We start from the raw sequence: 25,842 nt of genomic DNA on the forward strand, positions 1-25,842 counted from the left end.
CCCCCGCACTTCCCGTATTTGTGCCCTCTGTCCCCCGCACTTTTTACAGCAATTACAACCACTCAAGGGCGGCACGATGGTGTAGTGGTTAGCGCTGTCGCCTCACAGCAAAAAGGTCCAGGTTCGAGCCCCGTGGCCGACGAGGGCCTTTCTGTGCGGAGTTTGCATGTTCTCCCCATGTCCGCGTGGGTTTCCTCCGGGTGCTCCGGTTTCCCCCACAGTCCAAAGACATGCAGGTTAGGTTAACTGGTGACTCTAAATTGACCGTAGGTGTGAATGTGAGTGTGAATGGTTGTCTGTGTCTATGTGTCGGCCCTGTGATGACCTGGCGACTTGTCCAGGGTGTTCCCCGCCTTTCGCCCGTAGTCAGCTGGGATAGGCTCCAGCTTGCCTGCGACCCTGTAGAACAGGATAAAGCAGCTAGAGATAATGAGATGAGATGAGACAACCACTCAATTCATTTTTAATATGTGGAAACACGTTTTTCCGAGCCGCCTCTAAACGCATCATGAGCAGGCGGAGCTGAGGCGGCAAACAAACCCCGCTGTCGTGTGTGATCAGAGACGCTTTAGAAAATATTGTATGAGTATCTTTGGTGTAATTCAGATCTGGGCAGTGCTTCTGTATGTTCAGCAAACCAGCCAAGACCCTAAAGACTTTAGACAGTTTTTTCCAAACAAACCATGTAAGTTGAGTAATGCTGTTGAATGTAGATAATGTTTAGCTAAAAGATGACAAATAGATGTCAATTTAGTTAGTTAAGCTAGCTAGCTAACTTAGAGGTGCTAGTAACTAGTTACATTTACTCCGTTACATTTACTTGAGTAACTTTTTGGATAAATTGTACTCTTAAGAGTTGTTTTGTTGCAAAATACGTTTTACTTTTACTTGAGTAATATTATTCTAAAGTAACAATACTCTTACTTGAGTAACGTTACTATTTTGGCTACTCTAAGATTACTCACTTCTGGGTAGAAAATAAGAATATATTTGTGTTCCTTTGACTTATTTTTGTAAAGATTTAATTTATTTTTGTGGTAGTTAAAGTTTAAAGGACATGAATTTGCTGATTATTATTACTGTATTCCTAATTCTATTTCAAAATGTTGCTTTCCACATATTTTTTAATCTTTATTGCCACAATAGAAAGAGCAGGGTGAGAGAGGAGACAGTGGACCAGAGGCCAACAGGGATGATTATGCAGGGTCACAGGTGAGAAGAGAATATAACTAGCTATGTCACTACTACTATTCTTAATTCTATTTATACATTTTAATTTATATATTTTGACTTTAGATTTTGATAGTATATCATTTTAAAGAACTAAAGTCGGTTCCCTGGTGCTGTGCTGTTTGTGGTTATGTGGTTCTTTAGCTGCTAAGGAGAGGTGCAATTGAATGCAAGAGGATGATAAATCACTCAATAGACCTCTGAACAATTTGTCCCCCTCACTTCTAAAATGATGGCTACGCCCCTGCCTATGGCTACATGTGGCTACTGCTTATAAATAATACTGGTTTCTGATACCATGTCCATACAGTAAATATAGCACATACCGTCAAGCCGGAAAGTCTGCACACCCCTTTCACCTTCTCCAAGTTTTATTACGTTACAGACTACAATAGACTGAGTTCATTTTTTGTCACAAAATTTTACACAAAATAGCCCATAATGACACAGTGAAAGCAGGTTTGTTTGTTTTTTAGACATTTGTGCTAATTTATTAAAAATCAAAATGTAAAATATCAAATGTACACAAGTGTGCACACCCAAAAGTGAGCTGAGGTGCATTTTGTTTTCACTGATACTGCTTGAGATGTTTCTACAACCTAATTGGAGTCCACCTGTGGTAAATTCAACTGACTGGAAATGATTGGGGATTGCCAGCACCTGCCTATATAAGGTCCCACAGTTGACAGGTCAGAGCAAACTCCAAGCCATGGGGTCAAAGGAATTATCTGCAGACCTCAGAAACAGGATTGTGTCAAGGCATAGATCTGGAGAAGGGTACAGAAAAATTGTTGCAGCTTTACAGGTCCCAAAGAGCACAGTGGCTACCATCATTCATAAATGGAAGAAATCTGGAACCACCAAGAATCTTCCTAGACCTGGCCGCCCGGCCAAACTGAGTGATTGGGGAAGACGGGCGTTGGCCAAGGAGGTGAGCAGGAACCCAAGGGTCACTCTGACAGAGCGCCAACATATCCTTGTGGAGATGGAAGAACCTTTCAGAACCATCCAGGCAGCACTCCACAAATCAGGCCTTTATGGTAGAGTGGCCAAATGGAAGCCACTCCTTAATAAAAGGCACATGACAGCCTGCTTGGAATTTGCCAAAAGGCACCTAGAGGACTCTCAAACCATGAGAAACAAGATTCTCTGGTTGGATGAAACCAAAATTGAACTTTTTGGCCTGAATACCAAGTGTCATGTCTGGAGGAAACCAGGCACCACTCATCACCTGGCTAATGCCATCCCTACAGTGAAGCATGGCGGTGGCAGCATCATGATGTGGGGATGTTTTTCAGCAGTGGGAATGAGGTGTCTAGTCCTGAAAGAGGGAAAGATGAATGCAGCCACGTACACTGAGATCCTTGAAGAAAACCTGCTCCAGAGCGCTCTGGACCTCAGACTGGGGCAAAGGTTTACCTTCCAACATGACAACGACCCGAAGCACACAGCCAAGAGATCAAAGGAGTGGCTTCGGAGAAAGTCTGTGAATGTCCTTGAGTGGCCCAGCCAAAGCCCAGACCTGAATCCAATTGAACATCTGTGGAAGGAGCTGAAAATGGCTGTGTCCCGATGCTCCCCATCCAACCTGATGGAGCTTGCAAGGATATGCCAAGAGGAATGAGCAAAAGATGTCCAGAAACAAGTGTGCCAAGATCGCAGCTTCTTTCCCAAGATGCCTTGAAGCTGTAATTGTTGCCAAAGGTTCATCAGCCAAATATTAGGCTAAGGGTGTGTACAGCTATGTAACCCGTAAATAACCTATTTTTGCCAGTAAAATAAAATTGCATATTTTCTAAAAACCTGTTTTCACTTTGTAATTATTGGCGATTGTGTGTAGATGTTTGAGGCAAAAAATGAACTCAATCTATTCAGGGTTCCCGCGGGTCCTTAAAAAGTCTTAAATACAACTTTCGGTTTTCAAGGCCTAAAAACGTCTTAAATTGTTTGGAATGACTGGAATTTTCGAACGGGAGGTATTAAATTTAATATTGGACCGAACGAGTGAAATGTCTCCATCCGGTTTGGGGTATTTTTTTAACCGTAATTTTAAAAGTGACCAGCGTACCTTTTGGGGGCAGCATTGGTTCTGTGCGTCCTGTAGATCTAACGTTAGGAGGCTACTGGAGGAAGTGTGGTGTGGTGCGGTGGTTGTGGAGAGTGAGAGATGCGCAGGTAGCTTACGCGGGCGCTAGAAAGCGTTGATAATTATGGGAAGATGTCTGTTTAACGACAAGTGGTTGGGGGATGACAAATACCCCCCAAATAAGGAGAAGAATCGTTTGCGATAAAAAGTGCTGGATCGCACAAATGTGTTTAAAGACGGTAACGCAGCGCTGGGGACACGGCGGACTGGGAAACGGGCTTTTGACGGACACGAGGCGCGCACGTGTGTTAGAGATCAAGCGCTCCGGAGTGAAACGCAGGTTCGCACATGCGCACAAGAGTCAGGTGGAAAATGGGACTTATAGGAAATACTACTAATAATAGTGATTAGCATCATTTTTTTTTACATAATTAACATTGTTTATTGTACTAAGTTTAATATAAATATATAAACAACCTTTATTTCAAAACTCAATTAAAAAGAACTCCAGAAAATACAATAATTCTAAATATAGTACAATATAAATAATTTGTACAAAAAGTTTGTTTTATTACTTATCGTCTACAACAGTGTTTTTAATATAATAAGAATAATATTAACAACCACTAATAATAATTAGTAGTAAGAGTAATTATTATTGATTATTAATTATTACTACTTATGAATTAGTGATTAATAAGTACTAGGGATTATTAAATGTTATAAAATTAAGTTATTAAAAATTATTACAAATAATTATTAAAACGTAGTAATTGGTAGAATACTACTCATGGATTATAGATAATTTTTTAAAATAGTGAACATTAATATAAAATAACTATACTACTACTACTAATAATAATAAACAATAATACTACTAGTAATACTTGTTGTGAATGCTATTATTATTATTATTATCAGTTCAATTGTTATATCAGTGTTCACTATTAAAAACAAATTATCTATAATTCATGAATAATTGTTTGTATCACTACTACTAATAATAATTACTACTTTTTTAATAATAATTTTAACTAATCTTATAACTCAATTTTATAGCATTTTAATAATCACTACATATTTATTAGTATAATTTAGTAGTTGATAATTACTACTTATTATTAAATTACATTTTGATAATCACTGCTTATTAATTAAGTAGTAATTAATACTGAATTATAATAATTGCTACTCTATTAATTAATATAACTAATAAGTAGTGATTATTAAAATGTTATAAAATTGAGTTAATTTTTTAAAATTATTATTAAAAAAGTAGTTATTGTTATTATTATTAGTAGTAGTAATACAAACAATTATTCATGGATTATAGATAATAATTAATGATTATTTTTGAATAATGAACATTGATATAACAATTGCACTGATGATAATTAGTTTACAGTTATTACAGCACATTGATTAATATTGATAATGGTTATGAAAGGTGACAGTTGTTTTTCTGTTTAATGTAACGCTCTGATGATTGTATGGCTGCATAAACAGGTTTATGCTGTTACCTGCTATAATGTAGAAGATACTCGAGAACTTCCTCAGCCAGCTGTATACTGTACGACACTCAGACTGATTTTGCTGTCGGACACAAAATCACACATCATCAAAGATAATCTTTGGGGATTGAAATAGTGCCGGCTAAGGTTGTTCTGCTGGTTCTACTTGCCGTTTATTGTTTTCATTTTTGAAATGATTCATGGTGTTTTCTCCAGTAAACACCATTCTTCTCCTTGCTGCTACAGTAGTTCTGCAGGCCCAAAACACACAACTTTGCTTCAGCTGTTTGCATGTCTAAAGGCCTCTGCATGCTCTTGCGACAAGGCTTTCGCAGATAGCTTTTCGCAGACAGTTGTAATTTATCGTTGAGCAGGGAGTAATAGGTGTACGCGATGTTATTCACCGCTACAACGCAAGGGGGCGCGAAATCGCTAGGAGTAGTTGGTGGGTGTGGTTAGTGGAGTGTTTATCCTCCGGTTACTTATAATGACTAGAACTGGAGTCGTATAGATACGTACTTCCTCAATCAACCGCTCTTCGTGCTGCTTCATCTTCGCTCGTGTTTTAAAAAATGGCGGTCGTGAAAACAAACCAAACCGGGAAAGTAGGGAAGCGGAAGTGCGTGTACAGCGGATGTAGAGTGGACCAATCAGAGCCCTCTTGTCTGCGACGCTGTCTGCGAGGCTTCTGCGGTGGTCACAATTTTTGAGAGGTGCGCGCAGAGCGTCTGCGAAGGTGGGGGGGGCTACGCAGACGCTATCTGCGACACCGTCTGCGAGGACTGGGTTGTCAGCATAAATTGGCCTTAACAGTTGCCATTGATGCACCCTGATGTTCATCAATTGTGTGCATTCTTAAAGTTAGTAAAAAAAACTATTGCAGAAAACAGTTTTAAGTTGTCATATTTATCATTTTCTTTGCCATGGTACAGTCTTAATTTTTCCATTTAGAGGTCTTGAAAAGGTCTTAAAAGTCTTTAAATTTGTACTTGAAAAATGTGCAGATACCTTGTCTATTGTAGAATAACTATGTAATGTAATAAAACATGGAGAAGGTGAAAGGGGTGTGCAGACATTCTGGCTTGACTGTATATTTACTCTATGAGGCAGTAGCCACAAAAATGAAGCATAATCCAAAAATGAACAATTTAAAAATCACAGAAGTAAAATATACCAAGTGTCTGTACTTTATATTATTCTACTCTTACAGTTTTTGAAACTGAAAACTCCGAACCGAGACTGATATATACACACACTGTCGCCATGCCCCAAACTCTTATTTCCTGGAAAAGGCCCGGCGCTAGAGCTCAGTGGACTCAAAAAAGTTACTCTTTTCGATAACTTCCCATAACAACTCAGAAATGTGTCACATCTACATCACACATGGGAGCACTGGCCGAAGAAGGTGAGAAAAGGGAGACAACCTGGAGTATATTTTAAAATAGGAATGTAAGAAGCATAAACATGCCTGAAAGTGATTTCTTTAGTCTAGTCCATTTATTTCGAATGGTGAACCGAATTGTATACACTCACTGGTTATTTTAATCGGAACACGTGCCTGTGCATGCACAGTGCGCGATCGTTACACTCTTACAGCACAATGACAGTGGCTACAGCCTCTATATGAAGCAGTAGCCACAAAAACCTTGACCAGATGACCCCCAAAATGTTGGAGGTTCTATTTGAGACTAATGCCCATCTATCCTGAAAGTTTCATGAAGATTGGTCCAGCTGTTTTCCCGTAATATCGTTTACAAAAAAAAAACCCGACCATGATACCTTGCCCCCCCAGTGGACTCCGCCCCAGGCGAGGTAAATATAAGCCAGTTGGTCTCTTTTGTGTGCATGCATTTGTGCTTAATTACTTACTTCTGATGAATAAATATCTATTACTATTTGAATACTGTACACTTAGTAGTAGAGCGGCAGCTACAATTATTGACACCTAAACAATCTTTTGGCCGTTGCAAAAGTAGAAAAGACTTTCAATACATAAATTGTGCATGAATAATTACTCAAACTTCCACTGGGAAAAAAAAATGAGTTGATTCCCAATTACTTAGCAAATCAGATCACATGACACCGTTCCACAATTATCGACACAAAGATGATCATTTATATAAAAAATAAATCGGCATCATGGGCGATTGCTCTAAGACAACGAGGGAGGCTCAGCCTCCTCTAAAAATGACGAACATCATGTAGGATGAACTACGCTAGGCTTATGTTATAGCCGACCTTATAACATTGCTATTTCAGATCCAGAATCATAGAAATATACAATCCCGATTCCAAAAAAGTTGGGACAAAGTACAAATTGTAAATAAAAACGGAATGCAATAATTTACAAATCTCAAAAACTGATATTGTATTCACAATAGAACATAGACAACATATCAAATGTCGAAAGTGAGGCATTTTGAAATTTCATGCCAAATATTGGCTCATTTGAAATTTCATGACAGCAACACATCTCAAAAAAGTTGGGACAGGGGCAATAAGAGGCTGGAAAAGTTAAAGGTACAAAAAAAGGGAACAGCTGGAGGACCAAATTGCAACTCATTAGGTCAATTGGCAATAGGTCATTAACATGACTGGGTATAAAAAGAGCATCTTGGAGTGGCAGCGGCTCTCAGAAGTAAAGATGGGAAGAGGATCACCAATCCCCCTAATTCTGCACCGACAAATAGTGGAGCAATATCAGAAAGGAGTTTGACAGTGCAAAATTGCAAAGAGTTTGAACATATCATCATCTACAGTGCATAATATCATCAAAAGATTCAGAGAATCTGGAAGAATCTCTGTGCATAAGGGTCGAGGCCGGAAAACCATACCGGGTGCCCGTGATCTTCGGGCCCTTAGACGGCACTGCATCACATACAGGCATGCTTCTGTATTGGAAATCACAAAATGGGCTCAGGAATATTTCCAGAGAACATTATCTGTGAACACAATTCACCGTGCCATCCGCCGTTGCCAGCTAAAACTCTATAGTTCAAAGAAGAAGCCGTATCTAAACATGATCCAGAAGCGCGGACATCTTCTCTGGGCCAAGGCTCATTTAAAATGGACTGTGGCAAAGTGGAAAACTGTTCTGTGGTCAGACGAATCAAAATTTGAAGTTCTTTATGGAAATCAGGGACGCCGTGTCATTCGGACTAAAGAGGAGAAGGACGACCCGAGTTGTTATCAGCGCTCAGTTCAGAAGCCTGCATCTCTGATGGTATGGGGTTGCATTAATGCGTGTGGCATGGGCAGCTTACACATCTGGAAAGACACCATCAATGCTGAAAGGTATATCCAGGTTCTAGAGCAACATATGCTCCCATCCAGACGATGTCTCTTTCAGAGAAGACCTTGCATTTTCCAACATGACAATGCCAAACCACATACTGCATCAATTACAGCATCATGGCTGTGTAGAAGAAGGGTCCGGGTACTGAACTGGCCAGCCTGCAGTCCAGATCTTTCACCCATAGAAAACATTTGGCGCATCATAAAACGGAAGATACGACAAAAAAGACCTAAGACAGTTGAGCAACTAGAATCCTACATTAGACAAGAATGGGTTAACATTCCTATCCCTAAACTTGAGCAACTTGTCTCCTCAGTCCCCAGACGTTTACAGACTGTTGTAAAGAGAAAAGGGGATGTCTCACAGTGGGAAACATGGCCTTGTCCCAACTTTTTTGAGCTGTGTTGTTGTCATGAAATTTAAAATCACCTAATTTTTCTCTTTAAATGATACATTTTCTCAGTTTAAACATTTGATATGTCATCTATGTTCAATTCTGAATAAAATATGGAATTTTGAAACTTCCACATCATTGCATTCCGTTTTTATTTACAATTTGTACTTTGTCCCAACTTTTTTGGAATCGGGGTTGTATGTGCTCAACCCAACTACAGTGCTAAATCATTCCGTTATAACTTTCCCCAGTTCGCCTAATGTGTGCGTGAGTTTTTCCCCCTCGTGACAACGCGATGCAGCCCAGCCTCAGTGGACTTCAATGGCATTTGGGAGCTATGCGCTTTTCAATCTCAAAATGCAAGACGATTATTGGACAAATACTGTGAAAACGCCCGGCCACGGAGTCCCACGGACTCCCAGCCTCAGTGGACTTCAATGGCATTTGGGAGCTATGCACTTTTCAATATCAAAATGCAAGACGGTTATTGGACAAATACTGCGAAAACGCCCGCCCCATGGACTCCCAGCCTCACAGTGGGAGGGACATGGCAAAGCTTTCCGCGAGGAGACTGGTGATTGGTGAAAGCGGCCGGATATTTTCTTTGATTGACAGCTCGTTTCAAATATAGACAGGCAGCGGTGAATTTCAGTTCAGTCCCATGCGGATTCGCAAGTGCTGTGGTGTATTGTAAGAGATCAGCTTACACTTCGATTTCATTCATTACATACGGTTTCTACCAGCTTTTTTAGTTTGTATATATTTTCATTGTAAATAAAGTGTAAATAGGTGGCACGGTGGTGTAGTGGTTAGCGCTGTCGCCTCACAGCAAGAAGGTCCTGGGTTCGAGCCCCGGGGCCGGCGAGGGCCTTTCTGTGTGGAGTTTGCATGTTCTCCCCGTGTCCGCGTGGGTTTCCTCCGGGTGCTCCGGTTTCCCCCACAGTCCAAAGACATGCAGGTTAGGTTAACTGGTGACTCTAAATTGACCGTAGGTGTGAATGTGAATGGTTGTCTGTGTCTATGTGTCAGCCCTGTGATGACCTGGCGACTTGTCCAGGGTGTTCCCCGCCTTTCGCCCGTAGTCAGCTGGGATAGGCTCCAGCTTGCCCGCGACCCTGTAGAAGGATAAAGCGGCTAGAGATAATGAGATAAAGTGTAAATATAGTGTTGTCAAGTTTGCTATCTTAGTTCCAGAAATTTCGTTTATTTGAGTGACTGAACTTGAACTTGAGGGGGCTAGTCAGCTAGCAATAAAGCTGCGCACGGATGCAAAGCATTGCTGATTTAATTTTGGCGAAGCCATTTGCCAGTCTTCCTTTCGAGGAAAAAATTAAAATTAAAGAGCAGGGTAGACCAATGCCTCAAATTGACTTGGTGAAAAAGGTAGGGAATAATACTCGTTCCTTTCAGCTCTCCTGGTACGAGAAAGTGAATTGGCTAACAGCAAGTGACCCACATCAACAACAGTAAATAGGCTACTTTAGTAATATGTCATGGATGGATGGACCAAAAATATAGAATCTATTTAAAATGTTTATGCTGCGTATATTATATTGGGATATATATTTTTCTGGATATGAATTAAACACAGCTACAATTTGGAAAACATTTTTAAACAAAAACACAGCCGAGAACATTTCACACTACAGACCTGGATTAAAAGTGAAGGGTTATCAAAATTGTCAATAAAACATTTCTCAGTCAAAATAAGTAAAATATAGGGAAAGTATCATTGAATGAAATGTGTGGCACCCAGCTCTATGTTTGGCTCCCCAAGGTCAGTGCTTGTGCCTATTCCAGAACACTCTGCTGTTACTGCTGAGGTTCCTGAAAAAGAGCTGCTTTCAATAATGATCAATTTTTAAACAACATGCCACAATTTTAAAATATAAAATGTTAAAATATACCCCCCAACACCACCATCATGTATATTGGACAGTAGGCTAATGGGCCAAAAGAACCTGTTATTTCACAGTTTGTGACCCTGCCAACAATCAGCCAGATCAGAGGCAAGAGTATGGGCAAAATTGATGTTTTTTCTTTTTTCTTTTAAAATCTGGAAATATCGTAACCGACCAGCCTCCCCTGTTTGAAAGACTACCAGCTGCCACTGCTATGCATAGACGATGAAAAGCATGGCAACAAAATAATAAAAAAACCTTGAGTAAGTAAGGGATAAGAATAAAAGATCAAGTTCAAGTCAACTTTATTATCAATAATGCCCTATGTACAGGACATACAGAGAATTGAAATTGCGTTTCCCTCTTATCCGCGGTGCAAACAGTAATAAACATGAAATATAAAATATAGGTAAAAGATATAAACTTTTAATATATCTCATCTCATTATCTCTAGCCGCTTTATCCTGTTCAATAGGTTCGCAGGCAAGCTGGAGCCTATCCCAGCTGACTACGGGAGAAAGGCGGGGTACACCCTGGACAAGTCGCCAGGTCATCACAGGGCTGACACATAGACACAGACAACCATTCACATTCACACCTATGGTCAATTTAGAGTCACCAGTTAACCTAACCTTTGGACTAACTTAACCCACAGTCTTTGGACTGTGGGGGAAACCGAAGCACCCGGAGGAAACCCATGCGGACACGAGGAGAACATGCAAACTCTGCACAGAAAGGCCCTCGTCGGCCACAGGGCTCGAACCCGGACCTTCTTGCCGTGAGGCGACAGCGCTAACCACTACACCACCGTGCCGCTATCTAAGAAAAGACAGTGGCAATCCAGAAAGTATAAATGTGGCCCTGTGAACAGAATTAATGGTATAAATTTAAATGTGACGAATGACAATATAAACAGAATGAACAATGTAAACGGGAACAGCAGTCTGACAGTGTAGTAGGGCAATATTGCACAATATAAACAGAATTATCAGTATAAATATGGCAGTATAAGCAGAATTTACAGTATAAGTATAATGACAGTATAAGCAGTATAGCAGTGAAGTCTATCAAAGATAAAAGATGTATAAAGTGTAAACAGTGTTGTCAACAGTTTTTATATAGTGCAATTGAGTAAAAAATATAACGTGTAAACAGTATTGTAAACAGTTTTTACATCGTGCAATTGAATTTTGTTAAAGTTTGTTAAAGTGGCTGGTGACATTTGGTTTGTGTATTAAGGGAAGGGGGTACTGGCCTGGGAGGGAGTTCAGCATCCTGACGGCTTGGTGGATGAAGCTATCTCTCAGTCTGCTGGTTCTCACCTGGAGGCTTCTCATTCTCCTCCCAGAAGGCAGGAGGCTGAAGAAGTGGCGGTTGGGATGGGTGGAGTCGCTCACAATGCTGAGTGCTCTGCGGGCCAGGCGTGTGTGGTAAATATCCTGAAGGGAGGATGGGGGACACCGATGATCTCAGCTGCTCTCACTATGCACTGCAGGGTCTTCCGGCAGGATGTAGTACAGCCACCGTACCACACAGTGATGCAGCTGGTCAGGATGCTCTCGGTGGTTCCGCGGTAGAAGGTGTGCATGATAGGGACTGGTGCTCTAGCTCTTTTCAGTCTGTGGAGGAAGTAGAGGTGCTGCTGAGCTTTCCTGGCCAGCGATGCGGTGTTGCTGCTCCAGGAGAGATCCTCGGTGAGGTACACACCCAGGAACTTGGTGCTGCTCACTCTCTCCATAGCGGCATCGTTGATGGTCAGTGGAGGATGCTGGGTGGAGGCTCTCTGGAAGTCGACAACCATCTCCTTCATCTTCTCCACATTAAGAGAGAGGTTGTTGTCTCTGCACCACACGGCCAATTGGCTCACCTCGTCCCTGTAGTATGACTTGTTGTTAATGAGTCCCACCACAGTCGTGTCATCTGCAAACTTGATGAAGAGGTTGCTGTTGTGTGTTGGTGTGCAGTCGTGGGTCAGCAGGGTGAAGAGAAGGGGGCTGAGCACACATCTTTGGGGGGGGGGCTGTGTTCAGTATGATGGTGTTGGATGTGTTGCTGCCAACCTGGACTGCCTGTGGTCTTCCGGTCAGGAAGTCCAGCAACCAGTTGCAGAGGGAGGTGTTAAGTCCTAGACAGTCCAGTTTCTGTATCAGCTGCTGGGGGATGATTGTGTTAAATGCTGAACTAAAGTCTAAGAACAGCATCCACATGTAAGAGTCCTTGGTGTCCAGGTGAGTGAGAGCTGAGTGGAGAGCGGTGGAGATTGCATCATCAGTGGACCGGTTGGCCCGATATGCAAATTGGTACGGGTCCATGGAGGGAGGGAGGATGGATTTGATGTGCTGCATGACTAACCGCTCGAAGCACTTCATAATGATGGAGGTCAGTGCCACAGGGCAGTAGTCATTGAAGCAGGATGGAGAGGCCTTCTTTGGAACAGGGATGATGGTGGTGCTCTTGAAGCAGGTGGGGACAACAGCTTGGCTCAGGGAGGTGTTGAAGATGTCTGTGAGGACATCTGTGAGCTCCTCTGCACAGTCCTTTAGCACACGACCTGGAATGTTGTCAGGTCCTACAGCTTTGCGGGTGTTGATCCTGGAGAGGGATCTCCTCACACTGGCTGGAGACAGGGACAGCACCTGGTCATCCTTCTGTGCAGGCGTGCTGTTGTTGGCTTCAAACCGTCCAAAGAAGTTGTTCAGACTGTTCAGCAGAGTGATGTCCTTGTCACAGGTCTGTGGTTGAGGTTTATAGTCCGTGATGGTCTGTATCCCCTGCCACAGGCTCCTTGTGTCTCTGCTGTCAGTGAAATGATAGGTTATCCTGCTGCTGTACTGCCTCTTTGCTAGCCTGATGCCACGGGACAAGTTGGCTCTTGCTGATCTCAGACCAGCCTCATCACCTGCTCTGAAAGCAGTGTTCCGGGCTTTCAGTAACCGATATACTTCCCCCGTCAGCCATGGTTTCTGGTTGGCCTGTACTGTGATGGTCTTAATGTCCGTGACCTCATCAATGCATTTACTAATGCAGGTTGTAACAGTGTCTGAATACTCCTGGATGTTGATCTGGTGGTTGTAAGTGGCTGCCTGCTTAAATATGTCCCAGTCTGTGATGTTAAAGCAGTCCTGAAGTGCTGAGGAAGCACCCTCTGGCCACACCCATACCTGCTTCTGGAACTGTCTGGTGACTTTGACCTTTGGCCTGTATGTTGGCATTAGCATAACAGTGATGTGGTCTGAAGCACCAAGATGGGGGAGGGGTGAGGCCTTGTATGCTCTTCTCAGTGTTGTGTAAACCAGGTCCAGTGTGTTGTGTTGATGTAACTGAGCCCATGTTTACATTAGACCATATCAGCGGATCATCAGATTAACGTTTTTAAAACGATTAGTGTGCACACAGCAACACCAATACACGATTTGTGTGCACACAGCAACGCCAATACACGGATACGCTCGGCTCCGCAGGCATCCTGTGCTCCAAATCACTCCGCCCTGAACAGCGAGTGCCCTCTGGAGGGTGCGCACTCCGGCCCTGCGCAGCTCACACAGCGCGCGAGTGAAGTGCACGAGCCACGATTCGGGACTGAGCCGCTGTGTGTGTGATCCCAGCGCATATCACTTACTACTTGCAAGTGGAAGGATGGCAAGCCTAAAGACAATCATAACTACACAATGGGCAGTATTTGCATCAGTATTTGCAGTATTTTCATACTTTTATACTCTTTAATGAAAGGTGATACAAGGCGGAAGTCCGCGCCGTTTTTCAGCAGTCGCGTCACATGACCAACGCCAGCGAATCAGGAAGGTGGATGTCACAGTGACGTTGTCCAATGAGATGCCAGCTAGAGCTCAGCACAGCGTATCCGCGTATTCTGAATGTTTACACAGCACCGGAGCTGACACGATCTGGATTGAATACGTGGACGCTGGCAGATTCCCGTTTCCCGGTATTTCCAGGCGTTTTAATGTAAATGGACAGTGCATCCGCGAAGAAAACGAGACAGATACGGTCTAATGTAAACGTAGCCTGAGGAAACACTGTTTTGAGATTTGCGTGGTTTGAAATCTCCAGCTACGATGAGAAGTCCCTCTGGATGGGCTGTCTGTTGGTCACTGATGGCACAGTACAGTTCACTCAGTGCCTTGTCCCTATCGTTGTTGTTGCAGCTGGGAGGAATGTAAACTGCAACAAGCAGCATGGCAGAAAACTCCCTCGGTAGATAGAAGGGCCAGCACTTGATGATAAACTCCACTAGGGGTGAATGGTGTCTGCAAACTACCACAGCGTCCTGAGACCAAGCATCCCTGATGTAAACACAGACCCTGCCACCGCGGGTCTTACCTCCTTCAATGAGGGCTCTGTCTGCTCGGTAGCATGTTAGCCGGTCGAGCTGGATGGTGGAGTCCGGTATGCTGTCGTTGAGCCATGTTTCTGTGAAAACAAAAACACAGCACTCCCTCACAGCCTGCTGGGTCGCTCTCAAAAGGTGTATATAGTCCAGTTTGTTATCCAAGGAGCATACATTGGGGAGTACGATGGACAGTATAGCCGGCTTGTGTGGATTAGCCACTAGCCTGGCCTGGAATGTTGGCCTGGCTTGGCCTGGAAGCTTTCCCCGCTTCTGCCTCCTCTCGCACTGCCTACGGCGCTTCCTCTGCGGGTGTGCAGCAGTAGTGGGGGTCGATGTCAAAGCGGGCCGCCGGAGTAGGCCGAGGTCGTGTAGCTCCTTAGTGTGTGTTGGGTTTCATCTCATCTCATTATCTCTAGCCTCTTTATCCTTCTACAGGGTCGCAGGCAAGCTGGAGCCTATCCCAGCTGACTACGGGCGAAAGGCGGGGTACACCCTGGACAAGTCGCCAGGTCATCACAGGGCTGACACATAGACACAGACAACCATTCACACTCACATTCACACCTACGGTCAATTTAGAGTCACCAGTTAACCTAACCTGCATGTCTTTGGACTGTGGGGGAAACCGGAGCACCCGGAGGAAACCCACGCGGACACGGGGAGAACATGCAAACTCCACACAGAAAGGCCCTCGCCGGCCCCGGGGCTCAAACCCAGGACCTTCTTGCTGTGAGGCGACAGCGCTAACCACTACACCACCGTGCCGCCCCGTGTGTTGGGTTTAACTTACATAAAAAAAGTGTTGCCAATGTCAAAAAGAGTCCCACGGCTGTATGTGCGCCTAGGGATGGACAAACGCGACAAAAACATACAATCACTCGAGCACACTGACGAAGACAAATATGTAAACACCACATTATCAGGACAGAGAGGGGCCGCTGCATCCGCACGTGCTGGCGTCTTCAAAGCTGTAAAAATAGAGTAAAAAAAAAGTAGAATAAATAAGTAAATAGAATAAATAAGTAAATTGATAAAAAAAAGGAACCATTTAATTGAAAGCTTCACTAAAAAGCTTAGTCTTCAGTTTGGACTTAAAAATAGCAATTGTGGGAGCATTTTTTTAAATTTCATCTGGGAGTTTATTCCAAAGTCTAGCCCCATAAACACTAAAGGCTGACTCACCACATTTAGTATTGGCAGCAGGTTGAACCCCACCATAAGGTCCATTCCTTGTCGTGGTGTGGTGGCTTGCGTGTCTCCGTGACCCCTAGAGCTATGCCAGCTGGAGCATAAGCTCCTGGTAGGGCCTCCCATGCTGGATTGGTCGAAGGATAGAGGCCAGACTAAATGTGGACCAACTCCCCCGGAGTTCAACGGGTTTGCGTAGGGCCAACACCCCTGCCTAGAAAAAACTCACATTACAGAAGCATCAATGACAGTTCAAAATCAACAAGACCTGGGAGAGGAAGGGCCTCTACATAGAAGGAGTACAGTGAAAGCCAGAAGGAAGCTGTAAGGCTGACCCCCTTTCTGACTCCTAGGAAAGCATCAAGGATTGTGACGTGGAATATTAGGACAATGTATGAAACGGGAAGAACAGTCCAGGTTGCACAGGAGATGAGGAACTACAACATCTGTCTGTTGGGGTTGAGTGAGACGAGGTGGCTACAGTCAGGACAGCTGAGACTGTCATCAGGAGAAACACTGCTGTACGCGGGACACGCGGAAGCTGACACCCCCCACTCTGAGGGAGTGGCGTTGATGATGAGTCCGGAAGCTCAGAGGGCACTCATCAGTTGGGAACCAGTCAGCTCACACATCATCACAGGAACTTTTGCCACCAAGAAGAAGTGGATCAGAATGTATGTCATCCAGTGCTACGCTCCTACAAATGAAGCTGAAGAGGAGATAAAGGACGACTTTTATTACCAGCTTCAAGCAGTGCTGGACAGAAGGGGAGCTAAAGACATCACAATCCTCATGGGTGACTTCAACGCCAAGATTGGAGTAGATAACACAGGATATGAGGACGTCATGGGCATTCACGGACTTGGACAGATGAATGAAAATGGCGAGCGCTTTGCAGACCTGTGTTCCTTGAACGAGTTGGTGATTGGAGGAAGCATCTTTCCACACAAGCGAATTCACCTGGCCACATGGAGGTCTCCAGACCACATCACGGAAAACCAGATCGACCACATGTGTATCAGTAGGAAATTCAGGAGATCCTGCCAGGACGTACGGGTGATGTGAGGCGCCGATGTGTCATCTGATCACCACCTGCTCCTGATGACAGCTAGGCTCAGACTCAAGAAGTTTCACACAACTACCAACACGCGCACCAAGTACAACGTGGGACTTCTTAGAACCAAGGAGGTGCAGACGGCATTCCAGATCAGCCTTCAGAACTGGTTCCAGCCATTGCAGGAACTTGTTGAGAAGGGAGAGGTGGACATAGAGAGTCAGTGGGAGCACACAAAGAAAGTTTGGCGTGACACTTGTGAAGAAGTGCTGGGAAAGAAGAAAGTGCAGCACAAGGAGTGGATTTCTGAAGCCACCTTGAAGAAGATAGAAGCGAGGAAAGCAAAGAAAGCAGTGCTCAACATGAGCAAGACGAGAGCAGCAAAGGCAAAAGCACAAGAAGAGTACACGGCAGCAGAAAAAGAAGTCAAAAGCAGTGTGAAGAAGGACAAGAAGGACTATATTGACAACCTGGCCAAGCAAGGGGAAGAAGCAGCTGGACAAGGAAACATGAAAGACCTGTACATGGTGACAAAGAAACTTGCAGGCAAATTCCAGCAGATGGACAAGCCAGTGAAGGACAAGAGTGGGAATCTCCTCACAGCAACAGAGGAACAGCTGAGGAGATGGGTGGAGCACTTCAATGAACTGCTTAATTGACCAGCACCAGAAGCACCACCAGACATCCCACCCGCAGAGGCAGAGCTACCAATCAACTGCGAGAAACCTTCCAAGGCAGAGATCAAGAAGGCCATCAAGTCGCTCAAGAATGGGAAGGCAGCAGAACCGGATGAGATTCCACCAGAAGCCATCAAAGCGGACCTGGACACAGTGGTCAACATGCTGTATGACCTCTTTAGCAAGATCTGGGAAGAGGAGAAGATCCCGAATAACTGGAAGGAGGGAATTCTCATCAAGTTGCCGAAGAAAGGGGACCTGACTGAATGCAGCAACTATAGGGGAATCATGCTCCTATCTGTCCCTGGCAAGGTCCTGAACAGAGTGCTGTTGGAGAGGATGAAGGAGGTAGTGGATACCAAGTATGTGGTATGTGTTCGGTATGTGGTATTCACTTAAAACAATTTTTATTTAAAATTTTTCCATAGACTTATATTTAGTACAAAATATCTTATATAAATATATGGATTTCGGTGTTTACGTAAATGAGGAAGTAATTCTAATGTTTGTAAACAAATGAACTGAATGTTGAACCTGTGTCAGAAAATCTTTGTTCCACTTTCTACCCACTAAGTATTTTCATAGATCAAATTTTGTTAATCATTCGTTGTTGTTTTGTATTAATTTCTAGTTTTGTAGTTTACCAATAAATGTCAACAGGTAATTGACATTGTAACCACATGAAAATCCAGGTCAAAGGTCGCATGTCATTCCTCGAACCAAAATATAAAATGCCTCCTGATATTGTAATATGTGGTAGATATTTACAGCAAACTGCAAAAAAATATATATTTTCTGAATGGAATAGAAAAATCTGAATATTTCAAGCGTGTAATATTTTATATGCTAGGAATTTAATTGTGGTCCAATTCTATTTATTGCAATAAGATTCCAAATACGCTATAAAATGTTCCATTCTGGGGGCGTCGTGGCTCGGGTGGCTGGGGCGCCATGCCGTGGGTCCGGGGACCCGGGTTCGGTTCCGGCCCGGGGTCGTTTCCCGATCCCTCCCTGTCTGTCTCCTACTCATTTCCTGTCTCTGCACTGTCCTGTCCAGTGAAGGTGGAAAAAGCCCAAAAGAAATCTAAAAAAAAAAAAAAAATGTTCCATTCTGTTATGAATCAGGAAAAAAAATCACAGCACTTTTATTTTTTTTAAAGTACTTCATCTACTTCAACAATGTTACATGAAGATCGATCCATAACAGATATAAAAGTCCCTTAATTCCCCAGGGTGTCGATAATAATGGACACCGGTGAAAGTGATCACTATTATCGACACCTCACGTGACTTCTTAAACATGCGTTTAGATACAAAATGACGGCTGTCAAATGAAAGAGTAAGAAACAAAAAGTAGGTTTCGACAAGATCATGAGATACCATGTCCATGATCTTTCCACCATGCTTACCTGTGATGATAACATCTGGGTTCTCATCAAATTGCTGATCGTGATTTTAAAAAAATAAATTAATTAAAGCCGCTAGCAGCCTTGAAAGACCCTTGCACGTGTGGTTCTGCAACCCAGGACATTCCACCACCCAACAAAACAGTCACATGTCATATATTCATCAAATGTTCAAAGGTGATGTGCATGTTGCAAATGCCATGACTGCTTGACGGATGAGAGATAGACAAAGACTGTAAGTGTGTGTGTTTTTCTCTGTGGTGTGAAAATGTACATTTATATGTGTACAAAACTATACATGTGTCTCCTCCTTATCTCTATCTCACGCTGTAATCAAGTCATCTTAGCTTTCCTGTGTCTGTAGCGTGTGTGTGTACATGCAGAGTTTTCATATGTCTGCAACAAATTGCACAATGATGGCAGGTCACTATTATTGTGTGTGTGTGTGTTTGTTTGTCAGAGGGAGAGAGAGAGAGAGAAAGTGTGTGTGTGTGAGAAAGAGAGTGTGCTCATAGATGTTGCGTGTGCATGTGAGTGCATACTTGTGAGAGCGTGTATGCATAAATATGCATATGACTGTGTGTGTACAAGTGTGCATAGAATTGTATATGTTACCCATGCTTGTGAGTATTCATGTATGTGTATATGATTGCAACTGTGTGTGTGTGCTACATGTATACAAGTGTGAGTGTGTTGGTGGCGCTATGTCAGGCATGTCATAGATCAATCCGTCAAAGCATTGAAAATTTTTGGCACATTTCCTGCTTGGCCAGATGGTGATACTGTGCTAGGCATGTGAATTAGACATGTCAATATCATCAGAATCATGATATCCAATATTTTGTAAAGTTTCAGATCAATCCATCAATGAATTGAACATTTTTTGCCCATTTCCTGCTTGGCCAGATGGTGGCGCTGTGCTAGGCATCTGAATTACACATGTGAATATCATCACAATCATAATACACAATATTTTGTAAAGTGTCGGATCAATCAGTTAAGGCATTGCCAATTTCTGGCACATTTCCTGCTTGGCCAGGTGGTGGCGCTGTAACAGGCAGGCCCATTGGGCATCAGGTTATCATAATAATCATAATATCTATTGAAGTAAGAAGTGTCCGACCATACAGTCAATGCACTGTGGCTTTCTGACATGTTTCCTGTTTATGTGGCAAGATATTAAAATCATAAGGCCATTTCAACATATTACAAGATATCAAAAATCCCCTCGCAATTTAATATCAGCGACATCTTGGCATCACGTATAACAAATTTCACATGAATCTCATGAACCGTCTAGGAGGAGAATGTTAAAATTCATGTGTCAAAACACACATTCAAAACCCTATTCTTTCCTTGGCCAGTTGGTGGCGCTATACCAGACAGGCATATTGGGCGTCTAGATGTCATAATAATCACATTCTCTAATAACCTGCAAGGTTTCAGCCAAATCATTAAATGTATTATGACTTCATGACACATTTCCTGTTTATGTGGCGAGTATTAAAATTCATAATATTGCCATTAACATACTACAACATATCAAAAATCCCTTCGCAATTCAACATCAGCAATATCTTGGCATCGCGTTTGCCAAGTTTGACATGAATCTGATGAACCGTCTGGGAGGAGTACGTTAAATGACCATGTGTCCAAACACACATAAGCCCAATTACCTCACTTCCTGTTGGGCGTGGCTAATGCAATGTATATACGAAAGTTGTCCGTCTTCGGTACGTATGTAGTTCGTCCCAATTTGGTACGCATATCTGAAACTATATGCCAATCCAAGGACTCCATGACATTAGGGGGCGCTGTAGAGGCTTGTTCTTAGTGAGACCTTGAGAAAAGTGCTATAGCTTACAGTCTCTGACCCAAAGTAACCTGTTTCCATGGGATGGCGGTAGAGAGTGGAGGTGGGCTCTTGCTTGAGATGAGTGATGGAGCAGAAATGGGAGGAAGTGACGGTAGTTTGTTTGGAAGTGAGCCAGAGATGGAAGGAGAAGACGAGGGAAATTCAAATGAGAAATGGGAGAAGAAAGGAAAAGCAAAGAAGAAAGGAAACAAACGAGGTAGAGTGACTGATGGTCACTCAGATTCGGATAAAGATAGAGATAGTAAAGCAAAGCGAGTGGCAAAACATAACGGTTTAAAGGTAAAGTTCCAGTTTGACCCCCCTAGCTCTATCAATCCACTGAGACTTACCAAAGCACTTCATATAGCTGTAGGTACAGTGCAGGTTACACCGCTAAGGGACGGTAGTTTAATTATTGATTGTTACAATGCCGCACAGCGGGATAAGCTACTTGGAATGACTGTAATGGAAGGAAAGAAAATTAGATGTACTGAATGGGAGCGTAAGAAACTTGAACTTGGTGTTATAACTGGAGTCTCTACTGACCTGTCATGTGAGGATATTTTGAGCAATGTATCAGGAGCCAATGTGGTCAAATGCAGAAGGTTGATGTACACCCGAGATCAAATAAAACAAGAAAGCCTGTCCATTCTGTTATTTTTTGATGAGAAGGAATTGCCTGTAAGAGTTAGAGTAGGATATATGAGCTTCCAAGTTCGTCCATACATACTGCCACCGTTACGGTGTTTTAACTGCCAAAAATTTGGGCACGTAGCAGCCATTTGTAGAGGGAGAAAGCGGTGCGGCAAGTGCAGAGGAGAAGATCATGAGTATGGCCAATGTCAGGAGGGCACTAGTGTCAAATGTTGCAATTGCGGGGGCTCACATAGCGCAGCATACAAAGGTTGTCAAGTACACAAAAGAGCGGCTGAAGTGCAAAGAATTAAAGTTGAGGAGAAACTTACTTATGCAGAGGCCATTAAGAAAGTTGACGGGAAAAGAAAACTAGAAACTGGCCAAAGACAGCAGAGACCGGGCCAAAGTGTTTTTTCTCAGCATAGTAATGAAATACCTAGGCAGATAAATAAGGAATCTATAGCAGTGGATAGTGTGAAATTCTTGGCATTCCTTGCCGAAGTCATAAATTGCTCAGCATTAACAGATAAAAAAAGTGAGAAGATAAAAATCATTGTCAAAGCTGCACGGAGGCATTTTTGTGTGGGGATGGAAGTTTCATTTGAGGAAATTAATAGAACTCTAAATACTCTCCAAGGTGTGCAACTAACATCACAGCCAGTTTCATGTGGGGGTTCCTAATGGTTTTTATTATTTTGCAGTGGAATGCTAGAAGTCTCTGCTCTAATGGGCAGGAATTTAAAAAGTTTATTGAAAATTTAGATGTTAAACCTAGTGTTATATGTGTACAAGAGACATGGCTTAGGCCTCATTTGGACTTTGTTTTAAAAGGATATGTGACTGTGCATGGGGATAGGATTAATGGTCCTGGTGGAGGGGTGGCTATATTTGTCATGCAGGGACTGGGTTATAGAACAATTAAAGTAAGTAGAGAGGTAGAGGGGATCATCATTGAGGTATGGATAGGCAAATGTAATTTTTTCATTGTTAACTACTACAATCCTTGTGAGGTACTAAATAAAGACGTTTTAGATAAGTTTCTGGGGGATGAATCTCACAAAATGGTGTGGTGTGGGGACTTTAATGCGTATAGCACCCTATGGGGGAGTACAGAAACCAATAGCAATGGTAATGTAATAGAGGAATTGCTAGAGGAAAGGGATCTTATTTGCCTCAATAATGGGAGGGGAACAAGAATTGACGTTTCAAGTGGGCGGGAGACAGCTATTGACCTCACCTTGGTATCAGCACAGTTTGCAAGATGTTCTAAATGGAAAGTTATGCAGGATGACTGTATTGGTAGTGATCATTACCCTATCATGTGTGAAATTGGAGTGGGGCCAATCCAGATTGAGGAGGTTATCTTCCCTAGGTGGGATTTTAAAAAGGCCAAATGGGATGATTTTAGTAAAATATGTAGCTCGAGACTGATGAGTTTTAATTTAGATCCGCATGAGAATGTTGATGTTATTAACAGGAAGATCACAGAGACATTGCACTCCTCTGCTCTAGAATTAATTGGAAAAACAACAGGCAGGGGGCAGCGTAAAATGGATGAGTGTAAGGAAGCAATTCAGGTAAGAAATAGAGCTTTTAAAAAGGCTAAATCAACCTTTTCTTTTGCTGATTTAGTTGAGTATAAAAAAGCTCAAGCTATGGTTAGGAGGGTGATAAGGAAGGCAAAGAGAGAGCGATGGAGAGAATTCTGTGACTCTATCGGAAGAGAGACCGCAATTAATGATGTATGGGGGATGATAAGAAGAATGGGAGGAATAAGGAGGGAATATTCCTTACCAGCTTTACAACTTAATGGTGAAATTATGAGAACAGCTAAGGAAAAAGCAGAAGCTTTAGCGAAAGTGTTTGTCAGAATCCATAGTGTGGATAATTTATCTCCTGAGGTCAGAGTGGCTAGAGAAGAACTGGTAAGGCTGCATCCTAATGTTCTAGAGAAAAAGGCTGTTGCAGATGAGGCTTTTGATGAGCCATTTTCTATGTTTGAGTTGAAGCGGGTTCTAAATGGAGTTAGATCTACCTCTCCAGGCAAAGATGAAATTTGCTATGTAATGGTGGATAAATTGTGTCCTCAAGCACAAATGGTAATTTTGCAGTTGTTTAATTTGATATGGGAAACAGGGATTATTCCATTAGCTTGGAAACACTCTGTTGTGATTCCGATTTTGAAACCAGGTACAGCTACAGGCCGATTGCGTTGACCTCTAACCTCTGTAAGTTAATGGAGCAGATGGTCACAGATACAGACACAGATAAGATGGTCTTATATTGTAGAAAAGAGGGGTTTAATCAGTTCCTACCAAAGTGGTTTTCGTAGAGGAAGGATGACTATGGATCCTGTGCTGTGTCTGGAAGATACAATAAGGAAGGCTCAAGCAAACAAAGAGCAAGTTCTTGCAGTTTTCTTTGACATAGAAAAGGCGTATGACATGCTATGGCGTGAGGGACTCCTTATTAAATTAGAGGCAATGGGAATAAGTGGTAGGCTGTATAACTGGGTGATGGATTTTCTGTTAAATAGAACCCTTGAGGTGCGTGTTGGACAGTCACATTCTAACATATCCTGTGGATAATGGAGTTCCTCAGGGCAGTGTATGCAGCCCTCTGTTGTTTAGTATAATGATTAATGACATATTTTTAGACATAGACGTTAATATTGGAAAATCTTTGTATGCAGATGATGGAGTACTGTGGGTCAAGGGCAGAAATTCAGCTTACATTAGTAAGAGACTTCAGGCAGCAGTCAGTCTTGTGGAGAATTGGGGCACTAAATGGGGCTTTTGTTTTTCAGTAAAGAAGACACAGGTTATATGCTTTACCAAGAGAAAAAACATTCCTCCTGTACAAATTACCCTGTATAGGCAGGCACTCAAACAAGTGGAGGTAGTAAGGTTTTTAGGGGTTTGGATGGATTGCAAACTGACTTTCAAGGATCACATTCAGAGAATAGTTATTAAGTGTAAAAAGGTAGTAAATATACTTAGGTGTCTAGTGGGAAGTGATTGGGGTGCCACTATGATGTCACTTAAACAGGTATATATTGCACTTATCAGGTCTACATTAGATTATGCATGTATAGCATATAGATCAGCAGCAAAGACACATTTACTGAAGCTTGATGTAATTCAAGCACAGGCATTACGAGTGTGCAGTGGGGCATTTAAGACCTCATCAGTTCCAGCTCTTCAGGTAGAAGCAGGGGAATTGCCTTTGTCCTTAAGACGTCAGCAGCTGGCTATGGTGTACTGGACGAACTTACAGGGTCATAAAGAGGCTCACCCTACCAAGTACATTTTAAATCAATGTTGGGAACATGGTAAGGCAGATTTTAATAGTTTTGGGTGGGTCGGGAATGGTCAGGCTGAGGAACTTGGCCTAACTGAGTTGACCCACAGTTCTGTGGTACCTCTACCGGTTATTCCACCTTGGTTGTTTATTATGCCTATGGTGGATCTTGAATTAGTTAAAACGCGTAAGGATGCTGGGGAGGACAGTGATGTGAATTATTTGATTAATGTGCACATACAAAACAAATATCCTGAAGGGGTTCAGATTTTTACAGATGGCTCTAAAGACCCTGAAACAGGGAAGACTGCGGCTGCGGTCTTTATCCCAAAATATAACAAAGAAATATCAAAAAGGGTGTCTGACCACCTAGCAGTTTACTCAGTAGAATTATTTGCAATCTGTCTTGCACTGGAATGGATTGAAGAGGTTAAAACTAGATATAATGTTATATGTTCTGACTCTATGTCAGCATTGACCAGTATTCTACATGGCAAGTCAGTGTGTAGACCTGACCTACTGTACGATGTCCTTCAAAGTCTCTTCAGACTGCATCAGCAAGATATTCTGGTTAATTTCTTATGGGTTCCATCTCACTCAGGTATTGAAGGGAATGAGGTTGCAGACCAGCTTGCCAAAAATGCTTTAAAATTTGAGGCACAGTTTAATATCCCACTGAGTAAAGCAGAAGTTAAGACCATCATAGTCACTAAAATGCTAGGACTATGGCAGGGGCAGTGGGACAGGGAGAGTAAGGGCACCTTTCTGCGCACTGTACAAAAAAAGGTTCCCACTAGAAGACAGTGTACTTGGAGTCGGAAAGAAGAGCAAGTTATAACAAGACTTAGGATAGGACACACTAGACTAAATCATAACCTCTACATCATTGGCAAGCATGCCACAGGTCACTGTGTTAACTGCAGCGAAATGGAGACTGTTAGACATGTTTTGTTAGAATGCC

General features: G+C 42.7%; 1 protein-coding gene and 1 long non-coding RNA gene across 2 annotated transcripts in view; both read left to right on the top strand.

The window, feature by feature from the left end:
* Window positions 1–25,842, top strand: part of LOC132867836 (uncharacterized) — a 35,116-nt gene that overhangs the window by 733 nt on the left and 8,541 nt on the right. The gene's annotated exons all lie outside the window — the stretch shown is intronic.
* On the top strand, window positions 16,592–17,086 carry LOC132867834 (craniofacial development protein 2-like). The gene has a single exon (XM_060900811.1). It carries the CDS (start codon window positions 16,626–16,628, stop codon window positions 17,016–17,018), a length of 393 nt encoding a protein of 130 aa, XP_060756794.1. The 5' UTR covers window positions 16,592–16,625; the 3' UTR covers window positions 17,019–17,086.

This window comes from Neoarius graeffei, chromosome 19 (genome assembly GCF_027579695.1).
Source record: "Neoarius graeffei isolate fNeoGra1 chromosome 19, fNeoGra1.pri, whole genome shotgun sequence".
In the NCBI taxonomy this organism is placed as follows: Eukaryota; Metazoa; Chordata; class Actinopteri; order Siluriformes; family Ariidae; genus Neoarius; species Neoarius graeffei.

What these genes read in the sequence shown, in the direction of transcription:
- LOC132867834 (XM_060900811.1), top strand. Translation starts at nt 16,626, where the DNA reads ATGTATGTCATCCAGTGCTACGCTCCTACAAATGAAGCTGAAGAGGAG.